The sequence below is a fragment of the Chroicocephalus ridibundus genome, chromosome 3, assembly GCF_963924245.1.
Source record: "Chroicocephalus ridibundus chromosome 3, bChrRid1.1, whole genome shotgun sequence".
NCBI classification, from domain to species: Eukaryota; Metazoa; Chordata; class Aves; order Charadriiformes; family Laridae; genus Chroicocephalus; species Chroicocephalus ridibundus.
In genome coordinates, this window is record NC_086286.1 from 45718720 (window position 1) to 45738131 (window position 19412).

The 19412-nt window shown below is 35.5% G+C and overlaps 1 protein-coding gene across 7 annotated transcripts in view; it reads right to left on the reverse strand.

Annotated features, from left to right (window-relative positions):
* The window catches only part of RYR2 (ryanodine receptor 2), a 424514-nt gene that overhangs the window by 191365 nt on the left and 213737 nt on the right, over window positions 1-19412 (reverse strand). For all 7 annotated transcript variants that reach the window (XM_063328961.1, XM_063328960.1, XM_063328958.1 and 4 more), the window contains 4 exons: window positions 15077-15172; window positions 4492-4610; window positions 3942-4075; window positions 1082-1323 (listed from right to left, as the gene is read on the reverse strand). In XM_063328961.1, coding sequence (XP_063185031.1) covers window positions 1082-1323; window positions 3942-4075; window positions 4492-4610; window positions 15077-15172 — 591 coding nt within the window. The remainder of the gene's footprint in view (window positions 1-1081; window positions 1324-3941; window positions 4076-4491; window positions 4611-15076; window positions 15173-19412) is intronic.

Genomic DNA, 19412 nt, shown 5'->3' on the forward strand with positions numbered 1-19412 from the left:
CTTGAATGATACATACAGCTGACTCACTCAAATGTCTCTCTTGTCTGCTTAGGAGCTGAAGAAAACTTGCTCATATCTTCATAGTGACAAGAACTGCTAGTCCAATAACCCAGTTTCCAGTCAGTTCTACAGTTCATCACTGCCCAATAATCTCTCAAAACCAAAGGAAAAAATTTTTCCTCAAGGTGAAACCACAGTAGAAACTTTTTTCAAGAACTTTAGGACTGTCCATACGTTGGACTACCCATTCTAAATATCTGGGATTTTTTTCACAAAAGTTAAAGTATGTGAAAAAGATTAAGAAAAAGAGAACAAGCTTTCTTTTTTATTATTCTGATTTTGCTGAACTAACCCAGTTTGAAGAGAGAATAAGATATTTGCAGAATCAACGGTAAATAATCAGTTCAGCTTTCTTTAACACTAGAATTGCACAGAGAAATTGCTATTAACAAATAGAACCAAGCTGGGCCAATAACATTTTAAAGATGAATACCTGACCAAACACACCATATGCAAGCTAGGAATATGATTCTGCAAGTCTCGCAATAAACAGTTAGTCTTAATGTATGTAAATAAAACATCACTACAGAAAAATATCTGGTTTTGAAATGTATGTCAAAATTTTTTCACCTCTGAAGTCCTTCTAAACTTCTAAACTAAACCATCCACATTAAGAATCTGTTAAAAAAAACAGACAAGAAAAAGAGTCCTGTGAATTAAATCTCTCAGGCTGTTCTTACACTATTGACACAGGAATTACAAATCCAGACAACTGCTTGTCAGATTTCATTTTTTGCATTTTTGAATTTTTAAATAAAATCTTTATAGTTACTATGATAAAAAACTTCAAAAATAATTCCCAGGCTGAAACATAAACTATTATCCTATCTGCACTACTTTGTATAAAAAAATTTTTTTCAATATGCAACGTCAACTTAAAACATGTTCTGATATAGGGTGCTGTTTCTTTGTATTCCTAGTGTCAACAGAAACACCTGATTCACTTTGCTGCTACTGAAAACATATTCACTGGAATTGCAAGCAACGTTTAGTATTTAAAAAAATTAAAAAAGGAGAATACCTGACCACAGATGCAGACCATCAAAGCCATAGGAATACAAGTCATCACCAACACCATTTCCTCCCCATTCCGCTCCTCCCCCTGGATATGGTGAGTAGCCCTCTGTTGAAGCCCAGCCCACTCGTAGATGAGTTGATTCTGCAGTCACAAAAGGCTCTAGATGGTCCACCATAAGTTCATAGTACCATTTTCTGTACTGGGCAGAGCCTTCACTAATCCCCAGGAAGATGTTGGGTCGCATGCTTAAACAGAAAGAATAAAAGTACTAATTAAGAACTTATCTCAAGAACAAGATGAACTACTGCAGACTTTTCATTAAACTCAAATTTCATGCTTGTTTTGTGTGATTAAAACAATAGAAGTAATTGTATTTATTCTGGTGAAAAATGCTCTATACATTTAAAGTAAAAAAGTGTTTCTTTCAGTAACTGAAACAGTATCCTCACTCAGATAGCAATAATAATATTGTATGCTTTTGGACATTTTGAACATTTAATAGATGTTAAATCCTACAAAAAAAAATGACAGCTATTCACCAGTTACCAATAGAATTGTAGAATGCACACAGTGCAGTTTAATTTTACATAGCAAACTCCATTCTGTAACACTGATTAGCCATTCAAGAGAATAAAATTTACAAAGGTACAAAAGTAAAGTATCGATCTATTTCAAAATTCTCTTGTACCTAAAAGAGCTACTACAAAACTACGAAGTTGTGTATAACTTAGTAATTTGCAGTAGTTGTACCAATCCTTTATACCAATTTGATGCTCCATCCTGCTGATGATTTCAAAGTACTTCACAAGCATACTTGAAAGGCAAAACTATTACTGTGCTTATTCAGTATCTACTTAAATAGCAATATGTAGTCATACATCTAAAGGTCATGAGGGGGAAAAAGGAAAGAAAATTATGCTTTTCTAATATGATTTTTGTGATAATACTGAATCTAGACTCTGATCCCAAAAAATCTGTCTCCAGACAATCATTACTTGGAGTCTTGGATTGAGAAAGTCATCCAATCTTGAATTAAAGCCGTAGAGTACTGAAGTATCCAAAATCAATGCTGGGTATATTTCCTCTATGGTTGGTTACCTATATTGTGAGAAAACTTTTACACTTTTAGGCTGAATGCATCTAGCTTTTGCATCCCTCCATCGGATTGGGTTATAACGTCTATAAATATTTTCTTTCTACATACAAACTGCATAATTAACATAGATGTAAGCTCTAAGCCAGTCCCAGCACACAGTACGTCCTCTGGTGTGGGGAATGCACAGGGAGGAAGAATGGTTGATATGGGCTGTTAAACACAAGCCAGTGTAAAAGCAGACTTTACTGATCTGATTGCTTATAAAATAACTTGCTTTACCACTAACACACTTTCCTTCTAGAAGTATATGGGGTGTCTTTTGCCAAAAGTTTAAGTATAGATACTCTTCACTTTGCTACAAGTCAAACATTTAATCTCCTTAAAAATACAAACAAAACCTTTTTGACAAAAGCTATCTTCCAGAAAAGTCAAATAATTTGTAAGTTATTGGTAAGATCACCAATTGAACCCTTTCTGCCTGAACACAGTATCAGCATTGTTATGCCTTTGTCCAGACTCCACAATGTAATTAACCTAATCATCCAACTTACTCTTTTTAAATAGAGGTTTGTGAATAGAATTTCTTAGTCCCCGGAAAAGTATGTTAAACAGCAATATATTAGAAAGTTCCTTTGCCAATTATTTTTAGTGCAAGGTATGCAAGTCTTATCTCACTAGGTGTTTTCAATATTTCATTGGTCTTTCTTACTTTTGAAAAAATAATCTTTTTTTCCTTATAACTGCAAGAATATGAGTAATCTCATTCACAACATTTTAAGGCAAAGCAAAAATATCTTTTTCTACAGCTATATTTAGGAAAGATAACTCTACCTTCCCTGTACAAGACCCAAAATCAGCTCAGGAGCTCAATCAGTACCCATACACTCAAAATTTCTTCTCATGCATATTTAACAGAAGTTTTCATTAGTGATTTTAACTTATCAGTTGTTTAAATTTATTGCTGACACGGAATGATTCCCACTACACCATCTTTCCATGTGTTATATATGCTGATGTGTTATTAGATGTGTTGGGGGAAGACAAGTCACATGTGGTTATGAAAAATGAGTGAATGTATGAGCTATAAAATTGTCAAATTCATTTTACCTTTAGACTTGAATGTATTTTTGCTAAAAAAGGCCTCCTTATAATAGAGGTTTTATTTTTTTATGTTTTTCAGCATCTAATACATTGTATGAACTGTGAAGTACTATTTCTATGTTTTGACTTTCATTCTCACTTAACAATAGAGACTTTCTAAAATAGACATAAGTTTGAGACAGAGGAAGATATGAATCATCACTTAAAGCCAGATTCTTCTGCCTCAGCAAAAATTTAAACTCTGGATAAACATTTACTTTGTAGATATTACTTCGCAAATTTAAGATGTTACTACCTTCATCTTGCTATTAATGCCTGCTGGAAGGCAGCTTCTACAACTCTGTCAGTGGAAGGAAGGGTGAGGGCTTTCCCTCAGACTGGCTGAAAATACTTTGAAAGCACAGCTAGATCTAGACAGGACTCTTTAGAAGACACTCTACAGTTTCACAGACTTACAACATCTTAAAGCAGATTTAGCTTGCAGCAGCTCTCTCTGACCCATGTTTTGATTCTAATCAATATTGCAAAGAGTATTTAAAATCTTAGTAAGAATAAAATATCTTAACCAAAGTTTTGGAAGTAAAACAGATTTTCTGTAGTGACTATTGCTTTTAACCACAAGTTTGATTCTGCTTTGTTCATAGATATAGACTCTTTTCTTTTTACCTGCTCACATGGTTGACGAGGCGTGTCTGTAAGAGCAGATCTCTTCCTGGCAGGAGATTATCACAGATTAGATGTTGATTAGACCGCACAGCTACTCCATGACAAACACAGAGAGAACACAAAACATCCAAAACCTGAAAAAAAATAGATTCTTTTCATCTTAAATATTTTTTTCATACTAAAGAATTTTAAATCACCGTGTGTTCCTTCAGGCACTATAATGCTATATACCTTGTTACTGGAAGACATGTAAGGGTACGCAGTTCATCCAACATAGCAGTTTTGTTTTACAAAAATTCTGAAATTCTCCTAACAATATTAAGATATATCCTTCCTGCTCCCCTTGAGATTTAGTGTGCATCAATGCTTTCATCAAAAAGAAGGTAATGGCCTCTTTTGCTTTTTCAAACTGCTCACACGCCTCTTAGGAAAAGTTTCATTCCTAATTATGAATACAGTATTAAAGTACTTGAAATGTAAATTCTGCACAGAAAAACATGCTTGCTTTTTTCACAAATGTTCACCTAAATATACTCATCTCTTTGCCTACCTTATGGTTTCTTCCATGTTTGTCCAAAAGACAGATGATTGATTTAATATGTCCTTCCTTAATAATGTTTAGAGCTTCTGGACTTTCCACCAACACACAGTGTAAAACCTCTAGAATTCCTGGGGAAAAAAAGAAAAATGATTTATTCAAAGCGCACATAAAATCGTAACTGCACATAATACTTCCTAATATAGTACTCGGCAACATGGAATAGTTTCAAACATCATTGTATATGCTCTCCATATTTACAGTTTTCTGTTTCTTCCTTAGAAAAACCATACGAACCACTAATAGAATCATATACCTCTGAATTAGAGAGCACTGGTAAATTCCCAGTCTACCAACCCGCTGTGTATAATTTTCTTTGTGTACGTAACAGCTATACTGGGAGCCACATTTGCTCTTAAAAGAGCAAACAAATAGAAACTAGCATGAAATTAAGCCGTGCAAGGAAGTAAGAATCACTAAATCTCCAGTGCCCCCTCAATTAAACGCGATTCCAATCCAAATAAAGCAGAAGTCATTGGCATAAAACTTAAAACTGTTCCCTGCAATGGGGCAGTAAAACAGGCTCCCATGTGTACTGTATCAAGTCACCACTTGTTTCGGATCTTCCACATTTGGCAAAGACAAATACTATGCATGTAGTTCATCATTATCAGTTGCTACTGTTGTTGCCACAATGACAAAAATCAGAGCACTGAGGGAAAGCTGAGGAGCAACCTTAAACCTAGAGATACGCAATTCCTATTCGCACTGTACATCTCCCATAATTCTGTGTTCATCCCTGTATTCAAAGCCACAGCTCCACTCAGCTTAACCCTTACAATGCAAGATCCATAGAATGAGTCTTCTGCTCTTTGCCACGCTCTCTTTTACTGAAAGAAAAAAGTAGCAATGTAAACTTCCCTTGCTGTGGGGAAAAAAAATTCATCAGACAAAAACATTGTCCCAGTAAGAGTACTCTGGACTTTCTTTGATCCTAGTGAGGAAGGGATCATCAGCTGCTACAGTTGAGTAAGACTAGAGTCAGCCAAGGAAAAAAAAAGTTCCAAACAGCTACTAACTGAACACACATTTTTATCTCAGTGCCAAGGAGGCACAGTGTGATGACACAGAAATATTAGATTTGAAATAGTCTTTATGCTGATCAGGTTTCTCCGTCTCACCTTAACATTTCAGATCGGATCTAAAGCTTACGGAGGGGAGTAAGTGCTTTTCTGTTACATTTCCACTGTTTTTGAATAAACCACTGAAAAAACGTGTTTCACAAAAAAAATGACAGCTAATGTTTAAGAATTTAAAGACTGTGGTTCATCCACAGAACTGTCCTCAGTATGCCTCTAAGGTTTTCTGAATTTGTAAACAATAAAAGCAAGTTTTTCAATTTGTAAATGATAAAAAAAAATTAGAAATGCAAATTTAAGGAAAAAGAATATGTATTTTGATCTATCAGAGGAAATTTTTCCACACACAAATCCCTTTTGGGTTGTTGTGGTTCGTTTTTTTTTTTAAATCATTCCGGACTAATAATAGAATATAGTTTGGAATGTTGTAACAAACTGATCGTAAATCCTCTCAAAACCCCCCAAAAATTAAAAATTAAAAGTTAATTGAGCAAGCATTTTAGAGACAAGCAAGCAAAGATTAAAAGAGAAGCTGAAAACCAGAAACTCTGAAGAGAATTTAAACTAGTGAGTATAAAAAAATTGTTGGAACAAATATATCTGTTTCTGCTAAGTATCAAATGCATGCATTTCATTATTCACTGCATAAGCAATGACATTAGTAATAACTATGAAAAAAAATTACAGACTGGTATAAAACCCATTATTTATGGGTAGTATAAATGGCCAGGAGTTCCAAGTCTAATCTATTGTCTTTTATCGGATCAGCAGAAAATCCCACTAGGAGAATTTCCCAAGGATCTTGTTGAGGAAAGGAATATTAGACACCTTTAACAACTTATTACAGAAATAACCTACCCATGCAAAGATATGCATTCATAGACTTAGGACTTGTTCCACTCTTATGCACCAAATACTAAATTACTTTCAGCTCATAAATTATATTTTTTTTCCTGTTAATTTCAGACCAACTTGTATTACCCTTACTTGCATTTGGATGAAGGTACAGCTCTATTAACAACAAAAATAAAAAGACCAACACAACAAAAGAAACTGTAGACCTCCTCGTGAAGAAAAACCAACAAAAAATTATCTTCTAAAGAACAGAAATTGCGCTGTGCCTAATTCTTAACAGGGATAAAAACATATAAAGAATGTTACGAACAGTCATATGTCAACAAAGATCTTTAAATTTATTTCTTTAAACTTAGGTTTCAGATTCCCATCCTTGTTAAGACCAAGTTACTCTGCCAGAAGAGTACTTGCTCTTTGAAAAGTAGCTTCATTTTTTATTTCACATAAACTCTGAATTAAAATGAGGATTGGAATTCCCAGTGACTTCAGTGAAGGCTGCCGTCATCTGACTTCATTCAGATCTCTCGTTTTAATGTCAGACAATCTACAGCACAATCACCTTTTATCCCAACACTATATAATGTTTTTATCTAGGGATCTGGAGGAAGATACACTGTCATCACTAATAAAGCCTACAGATTACCCAAGACCGAAATGTAGCCAAGGTGGAAGACAACAGATACAGTGACAATTTGATTTATCTGGTAAACAAGTTTCAAACAAAGTGTGTCTGTTTGAAGACAGTCTCGTATGTATGAAGACAGAAAATGCAGGTGATCCTGTACAGATATTGTAGACAATTTTCCTGTTCTGTGCAGTGTCTCCAAAAAAAGTCACAACCACAATATAATGAGCTACACATGAACTCCCAAACTAATTCTGTAGCCCTGAAGCCTCTATAAGCAGAGAGTCTCAACTAGAAATATGAGAACGCATTAAACCTGAATTTGGAGGTGGTATGATCTGGCCTGCAATACATGTACACTTCCAGTATTGACAGTAATAATATTGATAAAAAGGATAAAACCCTAAAGGAGTAGATGCCCTGCAGCAACACAGCAGGAGCACACTTCACCCAGCCTGCCAACTAAACAGCCAGGGGACACTTGAACATGGTACAAGTACCTAGGGAGGTAAGAAAAGGGTTACAAAAGAATCCTCAGGCTAAAGGGGTAGTCTGTAACAAGATCAACAGCTTTATTGTGTGCCACAGTGATCTGGCAATGCAGGAAAATCACTACATTAAAACTTGGTAATTTAAAGTTTGTCATCTCTCATTGTAGCACTGAAACACGCTTTTAACAATATAAACAGTAATCCAATATGAAATAATACCACACAATGTAAGTACGGTAATCGTAACATTGGAATTTTCAAATTTGTGTAGGTAGGCTGGTACATAGGTTGTCTTAAAGTACTACACAGGGTTCATTTTCTAGCCTTAACCTTTTCAAGAACAGAAGTAAAAATACTTTGAAGACGTACACATTCAATAATAAATGAAATGTTATCAATTAGACCCAGCTGCCACAGCAACTTCTTCAAGTACTGCAGTATCTGAATGCTAATTATCGAACACATTTTGTTCTAAGGGCAAATTCCCTCTTTTCAGAAAAATCTCTTATGAAGGCACAATGTCTGTTTGGACTAATCCACATTTAGATTGTCTACATTAAAGACAACTGGACCTATTCCAATTTCATTGGAGATGCTCACGGCAGTAAAGTAGGAAATGTTCAAATTTAATACAAATATCACAACAGTATGATATTCAGAGTTTATCACAAAGATGAGTGAAAATTCTTTCTTAATGACTAACAGAGGAAAGGAAGCATATATTTTAAGGACAACATGTTGACTCCTCTTAATGTCATACTGTAGAATACTAGAATAAAATGCATGCCCTTCCACAAAAAAAAAAAAAAAACAACCAACAAACAAACCCAAAACCACCTCAAAACCAGATATTATCTGGTTCAAGAAATCTTCACTTGGAGGATAACAGATTATTAACTTGCCCTACTCTATTTTTATTACCTATGTTTTAATGCCTTCAAAATTTTAGGAAGACTAGTTAATCCCATCTAGAATATATTTCAGAGTGAAAGACTAATCTAATCTTAATTTATACATTGAAGAGACCGCTGAAGCATTTGCACTGCATTATTCACTCAGCTCCTGTAATATCTTGCTTCTAACATGGTCTACTCTCAGACACATTTATGCTTGGACAAATCTTCATTTTCTTTCTTTTGCTTCCGTGAAGATCAGGAACTGAATCAATTTCTAATCTAACTTGTATAATCAACTCACAATTGCTATTTATATATTTAATGCCTCTATTCTGTTTTCATAACATTTTTAGTTCAAGGATAAAAAAGTGAAAATAGAAATTTTATTCATAATAGTTTACAGCATCAAATCTTTATCGCAACACATTGCAGAAAACACCTGCAGAAGATGTAGCTAACAACTTCAGTGTTGAAGGTGAACTTAATTTTGGTGTGATTGACAGAGCGTAAGTGTTTCTTCTTCAGAAACACTCTACCTTACAAAATTAATTAATCATTTTAGACAAATATATGAAGCCAGTTATTCTTATTTAAATGGTGTAGCATAATCCAGGTTTTCTCCCTATTGTAGGTCTACCACTGTAAATTAAAACACCCCAATCGAGCCATATAAATCTTAAAATCTGGCAAGTAAGTATCCCACATAAAATCACAGCTAAATAAAATAAAAGCTAAACCTACTGTGCTTCTTGAGATAACTAAAACACAGCATAATTAGCATCTTGTATAACTGACTCCCTCAAAACCAGAAAAAGTCCTAATTAGAAAATCAGTTTTGGAGGCAACATGGAAGTTATGTTACCAGAACATATGGGGAAGGAGTTCAAGTGGCCTAGTTCCTAGAAGAAAACTCAGGACAAAGGAGCATTGCAAATATTAGTATCTTCAGAATTTTTGCAGCGTGTCACAAGGTCCATTATGCAGTATGACTACAATGTCAGATTACTTTGCAGTTTACAGAATTCATCTCATACCTTACTGTAATATCATAAACATAAACATTTAGGTTCTAATTTTCAAACCTTATTTTTACTTTGAGGTTAATTTTGTAAAATACATACATAATAGAAACCATGTAACACAGCATTTTTAGAATTGTTGTAACAAATCTCAAACTGGATCTCCAAAAGTTGAGCTCAAAGTTTTGAATTCTTTCTGAGAACCCTAGCACTAAGAGCTTCAGATGTAAAATTAGGTCTCTTAGGAAATAATTTCACCGTGAACAAATGGGGAAATACATTGAAATTAAGAAGGTTGCAGTCAAATCCCATGCAACTGCATAATTGTGAGTACGTTCTCCTTAGATGAGTGCCCTCACACAAAAGGTGCACTGTAGTGGAGGAAAGATCTGGTCTGTGATTCTTCTGTTAATTCTCTGTTTAAATTCTCTGTTACTCAAATGTTCATGAAAGCAAGAAGATCATGGCATGTGCAGAGCATGTTTCCCTAACAATAACGTAAACCATATGACATCGATTTGGTTAGGATCCCAACAGCTAATATATTAGCTACAGTGAGAGGATGATCAGAAAATCTCTAACTAGACACCAGTACTATAAGCTGCTAACTGTCTGTAACCCCAGCTGTGAACCAAATTAGTGACACAGATTTAGCCTTGTATGCCTTCATGTCTTGAGCAGCTCAAGGATTCAGAGCATAAACATACCACAGCTGAAACAGATTAGGTGCAGGCCAGGATTAAGAAGAAACAGCATACTAAAACAGGTCCCCCACCCTAAAGCCATAGTTCTGCAGCAAAACATGAAACAAAATGCTGCAAAAGTACTATGAAACATTGCTAACTAGAGGGGCTTACACAGGCAAATGCCTCAAAGCCTCTAGACCAGCCTCCACCCAAAGAGAATAACTAACTTCTAAACTCTGCTTGCCCCAAGAGTTGACAAAGCAAAAAACTTACAAAAGGACAAACATCTATGTATAACAGCTCTTTGCAACTGCAAACCTTGCCAATCAGCTAGTGAATGCCATGGCAGTTCACCCTTGGCTCTGAGAGGGAGTGTTGTGGTTTAACCCCAGCTGGCAACGAGGACCAGGCAGCCGCTTGCTCACTCTCTCCCCCACCTCAGTGGGATGGTGGAGAGAATCAGAAGACTAAAAGTGAGAAAACTCACGGGCTGAGATGAAGAGTTTAATAAGTAAAGCAGAAGCCACAGAAGCAAGCAAACAAAACAATGAATACATTCCCCACTTCCCATCAGCAGGCCATCTCCAGGAAAGCAGGGCTTCATCATGCCTAATGGTTACTTGGGAAGACAAAATGCCATAACTCTGAACATCCCCCCTTCCTCCTCCAGCTTTATATGCTGAGCGTGACATCATATGGTATGTAATATCCTTTTGGTCAACTGGGTTCAGTTGTTCCAGCTGTGTCCCCTCCCAGCTTCTTGGGTGCTCCCCGCATTTCCTGCTCGCAGGCCGGTATAAGAAGCTGAAAAGTCCCCAAACAAAACACTAGAGTGTCACCAACATCACTCCCATCCCAAATCCAAAACACAGTACCACACCAGCCACCAGCAAGAAACTCAACTCCATTCCAGCCAAAACCAGGACAGGGAGAAAACTCCTACTACTGACATTTGATGATGTTTTCCTGTACTGTTGGTCAGTTCATCTCAGGAACAGACCTATGGCAAATACGCAAAATGCACGTGAATGTTTCATGACAAAGACGAGGTGAACACACGCCTTATTTACCTTGTTTACTATAGGATGCAGCTGTTCTCATGGCCGCTGCTGATCCTTTGGAGACTTACTTACGTAAGAAATCTGATAATATATGCCAAACGGTGCATCTGCGGCTGAGACAAACCCAATTTTTACTTGGGAAACTCAGCGACAGCACGATATTTCTCATGCATTAATGCCACAGTAAAAGGCTGATGAGAACAACTGTGTTATACCTGTGACATTTCTTTTCAAACGTCTACCAGTCTAACATAAACCAAAGAACTTTTATAACAGGGGGCATTTTCACTTCCAGGCGTTGCTCCATTAAGATGCCAATGAATCCAAGGACACATCTGTCTGTGGCAGAAGTATGATTCAGGTGTGGGAAGAACAGTATGGGGAAGGAAATTTTAATTCCTGAGGACAACTCTGTAATCAACAAAAAATTACTATGGAAAGGAAGATGATTACGTTCCTTCCAGCTCATGAAGCAACACACAACATTAAAATAACAAGACAATGGGAATAAACTGTAGATACATAACAAGAAAGGTATATTACATTATTCTCACTGCTGTTGTAACTACCCTGCCCATTGGTCTGATTAGAAAACTTCCTGCTCTTTGAACTTAGTATAGCATAATTACAGAAAATAGGGCTTGAAAGAGGCCTAAAGAGGTCATCTTCCAACAAAACAGTAACAAATTTTATATATAACTCAAAACAATCAACTGCAACTGGAAAACATTTCTTAGTCTGCAACTCTGAAATGTCTCCAGCTGTGTGACAGCAGAGAACAGAGAGGGGAGAGAGGAGAAGTGATATGTATTAATAGCGATGACAAAGCAAAGCACAGAACTACAGAGATGAAAAAACAGAAAATAAAAATTTAAAACACAGCAATAACTACACAATGAATACTGTTCGAATCTGTTGCTCTTCCTGCCGTGGACTCAAAATATCGTCCACGTGCAATTAATAATTAACTCTTGAAATCCACATTGATACCTCCACTTACTGTGAAAAGATAAACATGAACCAGAAACAGAAGATCAAAGAATATCAGACAAGGGATACCAATTACAGTAGCCAGAACCAGGCAATAAAAGAGAGACAGGTTAAAACAAGTCTCAATCTGGCATTACAGTAAAAGTACTATGACATGTAATACAAGAGCTTCTATTAAATTTGTTGGACTACAATTCTGAACATCACAAATATTTATATTGCAATGTTCTTATACCAAATTACAAAGAAGAAATATAAATTAGAAATATATTAACAGTCATTAAAAAAAATGAAATAAACTATTGAAACAGATCGCCTGTGGTAGCATAAGCATTACAAAATTATCTTTAGCTTCTTAGTTGCTTACTGTCCTTCTCCCTGCAGGACTATTTTTTACTCATTATTGACTTAAAATATAGAATTTTCTTGACTTCTGTACTAGAATGTATATTCCAAATACATTTCTTCTGAACATTTAGCGGTTTTTCCTAGAACTGCAATGTAAGATTTGCATCATTACAGAAAAATATATGCTTCTAGATTATATTAAAGATCTATATAAAAAGTTGAAATGTCTCAAACCAAAATTGCTTTTACTATGTTATTATTCCATATGCTAACATTCTATGTACATGTACAACATACATTCAACATCACATGTACAATTTCTCCAGTTTGTATTATTTATATTTCTATATTTCCCTCTTCACTTTTAGTTACAGGGAGCAATAATTTGCAAGGCAAATTCCTTATCAGGTATAAGAGCTTAATTTAGACTTTGAGCTCCTGCTGCTTGTTTAACTCTTCTGTCTAGTGCATGTGAGAAATATAGCTTTCTGTAAGGAGCTGTAAGCATTTTTCCTATTTCACCTATTTCATAATTTCTTTATTCTGATGTCCTATAATTTACTTAATTGGCAAATTAGACATTAAATGATCTCACCACGTCAGATCTTTGTTGTAACCTGTAGAACTCCAAGAAGTATTAAATTGGTAAGAATAAAATGTAGAACACTGGCCTTACACTATGCATAGCTTATTTATTCCAATAAATACTTTTACTGATCTTGGAAAACAAAGGGGTGGGGGAACAGGCTGCAGTGACATTTCTTACCAACAGTATTAGTTTGCTTTCTGATCCTTAGGTAATCATCAGCAAGAAAAACATGCTTGAAAAGAGTCAAAAATCAGTCTTAAGAGTCCAGAACTAATCACTCTATTTGAACTATTTGAATCTCATTTCTTAGCTGCTGGGTCCGAATTTGGTTACTGTTAATTGTTCAGATGCCTAGATAACATCATTTTGGCCTATTTTCATTTTGAAAAGAACAGCAACTATATCTTCACTTAAGAAAAAAAGAAAAAGTTTGTATTTATATCAGTGAAATGGGGCAAGAGACTCAAATATCAGCCATGAAATCAACACTATTCATTGAGAAACGTATCCCTAGCATTTCTTCAGTAACTTTGAGATACACTTAGCAGAGCTTCTTTAATGCAATGAAATTTGTCTACCATCTGTTTACAAAAATCAAACTAAAGTCTCATGTACAAACACATACTTTTGAAGAAAATAGAGTAGTATTGTTAAAAAAACTCCACAAAATAATTATTCTAATAAGTATTGAAGACCTTATTTTTTTAAATAAGCCCATGCCAAACGTGTTAATACAGGTAACCACCTCTAAGGTGTTATAGACTCTTATAGACTACAATCGTGTTAACAACTACATTTAAGCCAGTAAAGAGGTACACAGTAGCAAGCTGTCAATATCCATGTGTGATAAGGAAACACACATCACCAAGAGAAATTCTTAAGCTATTATTTACATTCACCTCATGTGCCACGTTCACACTACTTATTTCTTAATTCTGCTTGAAAAGCATATTTTTCTAGTATAGTCTGAAGTGGTTTTTTGATCAAATGCAGTCACAACATTTTTTTAAAAAATACAATGTATTTGGTTGGCATAGTAGGTTTACAGAGAACTGCTTGCTTCTAAGGAAACAGAAGGCAGGATCACCATTTCAGTGAGAAGTACAGTACAGCTCAGCATAATTTCATTTACTTTCCCTTTGAGCAACACAGAGACTAACTGCATCTCATGGACACTAAAGGGGTTAACAGTGGTTCCGGAGGAAGGTAAGACACTAGGCAGCGGCAAAGAAAATAAATTAGCTAGCTTAAAGAATTTATGTCAAAAGTGAGATAGAATTCTCAGATTCTCAAATCATAAATGCATTTCGGGCACGCTGAATGTGTTCAGACCTAAGGAGTGAGAGAGGTGATTAAAAAGGGAATATGTATGTATTATGGAGGTAACTCTGTTACATGCAGACATATAACCGAATACCTATCTGTTACACATACTCAAGTAGAATACATGAGCTTCCCTGCATTACCACTACAGTCCTTCAAGATAATATAAATTATATCCGTTCCATATGGTTATTATTACATTTAGTTTGATGCAAATCCTGAAAAACATGCAGACTGCCAAAGAGGGGGAAAGAGAAGGTACTAGAATTAGAGAGGAAAGGAACTTAAAACAACTGAAACTGTAGAACAACTGTTTTGCCAAATGATTTGTTTGCCTGAATTAGAAGATAGCATTACAGCCAATTGGCCAAAGAAAAGGAAAGACTACCAGAACTTAAGGTAGAACTACAACCAAAATCAAAATGTAAAAATGTTACAAACATAAATATCACTTATTAATATAATTTACTCTCTCATAGGAAGAGCTTCATGATACTTAGACTGAACAAGTATATCGTCAATTTTAAAGAATGAAACACTGGTCAAATACAGAAGTTAAAATACTAAAATCATACCGGAAGAGGCTTCCAGTCTTTCTAATCTGCTGATTAACCAATCAAGAGATCCAGAAAATTGAGCACAGTTTTTACGATTCCCTCGAATCAGAGCCGCTGTTGGAAAAAAGACAGAAAAAAAATTTAAAAAGAAATCACAATTATAAGTCCATTTAAATTAAAAGAACGCCTGTCTTGTCTTTCTAGGAAGGATCCAGTAAGATAGATTCCTAATCTTTAATTATTGATGTTCTTGGTTTAAATTTAAATAATGTGAGTGATCGTTAGGTTTAAGCATAAAAATTACTCTCGGTATCAAATTGACCTTTCAGGCATTTGAAATATTTTGGCTTTACAATCATCTCAATAATCCCTGCAAAATGCTCTACATGAAGCAGCCAGTTTTGACACCACAGAATTCAGCTGCTATTGCAGAAACAAATTTCTGTAAAACAGTATTCTTGTAATGACAGGAAACATTGGAAAAGCAGAATGTGAAGTCAACAACGTAGGTGATGAATGTAAATTATTCTCTACTAATACAATACCTTTGTTCAAGAATAATAGGAATTAAAACAAGATAGATGTCCAGGAACCATTTGTCATAGTTTTGACAGGGCTGTAGGGACAAAGTAACTGGTTTGAAATTGTTTCACCTTCATGCTTTAAGGTGAAGATCAAAGTAGACTGAATGTGTGCACTGACTTGATGGATACAACCCACTAGAAATCTCACTGGACACTGTCGGCACCCACGAGCCTGCCCTGTCCTGGAATACGTGCATTCGCATGTATGTGCGTATGCACGAGCTCTCAGAGAAGCATCTGTTCTACTCCGAAAAAAGAGTGAGGCACTAACATTTCTTTTTGGTGTGTGGAGTAAACAGTGTAAACTGCTTTTCTTAAGATTGTTTTCCAAGTCTGCCAACAAATTATTTCAACCTGAAATTTCTATGGTTATTTTCAGCAGCAGAGACTGTTGATTCTGCTCAGAGGCAATAGCTTCTTAAAATCTACATTTTATTGCTGCAGAAATTTGCTATATTATATTGCAACTGTGTTTTTGTGCTGTTTCCTATATAAAAGGTTAAATTTACAGGCTTCTGACATAAATAGGATACAAAACTATCTGCAAAGGGGAAAAGCAATCTTGGAAGTGTTGCAAACAAGTCACTGCGCTGACAGTTCTGTAGCACGAGGAAAGAGATCACAATCCAGTTGCTTCATAGCCAAAAAAACCCACCAAAACCCCCAACAAACAAACAAACAAATACAAAACCAAAACCCAATCCGTAAGAAGCAAAACAAACAGGAAAACCCTTCTCTTGCTGTATAATAGGATAAAAAAAAAAAAAGATCTATACCCTGAAATCTTACACAGTTATGTGTAAGTAATTAATCATGACCATAGTTCTTTGAAAATTCTTCTGAATCATAAGAGGAGGCACATCTTGTTAAAAGACACAAATTAGAACTAAGGAACACCTGTTTCTATAAGTGACATTTTTATTGATTATAGGCAAACCACATAATCTCACTGTGCTTCAGGTACAAACATAAAATGAAGGCAGGAATACTTCATTGCTTAACGTGACATCAATAAATGTAACTTCATTAACAGTAATAAGACACAGATGGTTTCATAAATGCAGCTCAACAGAAGTTTGTGAAAGGTTAAGTATTCAGTGGTTAAAGCTGTGCATTAAATGAGGCACACAGCCACTTAACACTGAAAACAAAAAATAATATCCAACAGTTGCTTCTTTTATTGCCCATTACTCTGAAATAGACTAGCATCCTGTTTTAAAGAAATAAAAAACAGGATGTGGTCGGTCAAACAATAAATTCACATTATTACATATACTCCTGCACGTTCTTTGGTGATACAAAAGGATCAAATACAAATTTAGAGTGATTGTATGTATTTGTAATAGAGGAAGGACTAACGCCTTTGTAGATCTATGGGAAACATTTTAAATTCAAAGAGGGTAGATTTTGATTGAATATAAGGAAGGAGTTTTTCAAGATGAGGGTGGTTGGACTAGATTATCTTTAAAGGTCCCTTATGACCCAAACCATTGCATGATTCTATGATTTTTATATGCAATAGTATCCAGTTTCAATGTAAATAACTCCATTTTCATCACAGTGAAATATATCACAATGTCAATGACGTGACAAAAGCCATTCATTCTGGCATCACCATTTACTTTTATTTATGTGCAGACTCAGAAACAAAGTACTGTTTGCTGAAGCAAGACTGAGCAAGCAATATCCATTTGTCATCCATGCAATTACTGTACAGCTCCAGCATTATTCAGAACAGAGCAATGTACAAATTCATTATAGCCAGATCAAAGCCAGGCTTCTCAAGCATTAGCTGCCAGAAGATAATGCAGTTAGAGAAGTAACATAAGGGGCGGGGCACTGAGACTGGGAAGTCAACAAAAGCTTGCGCACTGTCCTCTTCACTACAAGCCCATGGAAACAATACTTGGTACAGGACAAGTAGACTCATTCTGAGGGAATTTTCTACCCTTGTCAACTCGAAATTCCAGACTTAGAGAACCGACTCAGCAATGGAGCCACTACTTCCTCCAGTCTGACCTGTGCTTAACGTATCAAGAGATAAAACAAACTAAACTGTTACAAAAACTACAAAAACTTCAACACTCTCCTACATCTATGAATAACCCAACCACAGATTTTTAATACTCCATCATCTACACTCTAAAAGGTCATAAGTTTATTTCATTGAGACATTAACACTCTGGACCTAGTCTAGATACTTTTAAGTGTTTATAATTCCTGACATAACTTTAATTGATTCTTAATAAATCAAATAACTATCATTAATATATATGATATATAATATCATCAGCTTAAAAAAAAAAGTCTGAAGCAGATTCACTTTACTTAGTGGGCATATATGAGCTGAAAGATAGATTAACATGTAAAATTTTTTACTAATGTTCCTTCTGGATGATCTTTTTATCTCAGGGTTGGACAAGCAGATATTCTCCAAAACCACATTATATAATGTCACATTTTCAAGCATTGAGTAAAGAGTAAAGATTCTTTAGTCTTTACTCTTCTTACCTCTTCTCTTACTTACTTACTTCTAAAGAAGCAGAGGGAGGGAAAACGTAACAGTAATACTGCTGTGATGAGAAGCTCATGCTAAGATTTAGTAGCATTTCCACTGTGAAAGCTTAGTTTAGTTTCATGCATTTTTTCCAAATTTTAACTGTTAAAGATAAATTTGCTACCCTTTCTGCCTGCCAATGGTTGAGCTACCTTCAGCAAAATTGAGACTAAATAATCTGGTTGCTTGCAAGCATGAAGATAGCCAAGGCTATATGGGGTGGTTTTGTTTTGTTGAAATATAGTGAAAACGGCAAGAAACATTTTCTTCATTTCCTGTAACAGACCATAGAGTTCTGAAGGAAGACAGACATTGGCAAAGATAAGTGAAGAATGGAGCTGTAATATGCAAACAAACATGAGAAAGACCTACACCAGTTTGAAAAATCTAAGACATGGAGGGGAGGGAGGGAAGATTAAAAAAAAAAAAAAAAAAAAAAGAGGGAAAGGATCTGGGCAGTCCACTTAAGAGCCTACAGTATAATTCATGTTGCCAAGTCATAAAATTTCTCAGTCATCAAATATCACAAATCCTCTGGCAAAAACTCCCATCTACCTCTGAAATAGTTGTTCACATAGAATTGCAATACAAAGGACAATAGTGTACCACTGTTACAAATTACTTTTAGCTGGAACAAAAACAGTCTAATATATCTGAAAGTTGAGTCCTGCTTTTGACCCACAGTCTGACTGACTCACTTGTCACTATGCTGCAAGTTACGGAATTAGAGAGAGTCGTATAAAGGGTGTATTTCACTTACAACTATAAAACCCATGGAAATCAAAACCAAAAACATTAATATTACCTTATAACATTTATAAAATCTACCAATCTAGTGTTAGGAAATACCACTTTTGGTCAGCCTTGCAACTTGTGCATGTGCATCATGTTACAATCTTCAACTACATAGAGGTGGTAGATCCCAGCAAGCCCTCAACCAGAATCACAGACACAGGAGCTGCCTTCTACCCTAACAGCCTGCTAGGTGACAGCAGCCACTGTTCAGCTGCTCCTTCTTTGCTCGGAGAGATCATGGGAGAAGGCTTCTGGTTGTTTCCATGATATTTACTGTGTCAACTTATATTTCCTCCAACAGAAAGGTAATGGGCCAGACAGAAGCACCCCATTGGTTTTAAAAAGGCTGTGCACCATGTGTTGGATATCCTTTTTTTTGCCCTAAGATTATTTTCTTCTTCAAGAACACAAGATGATG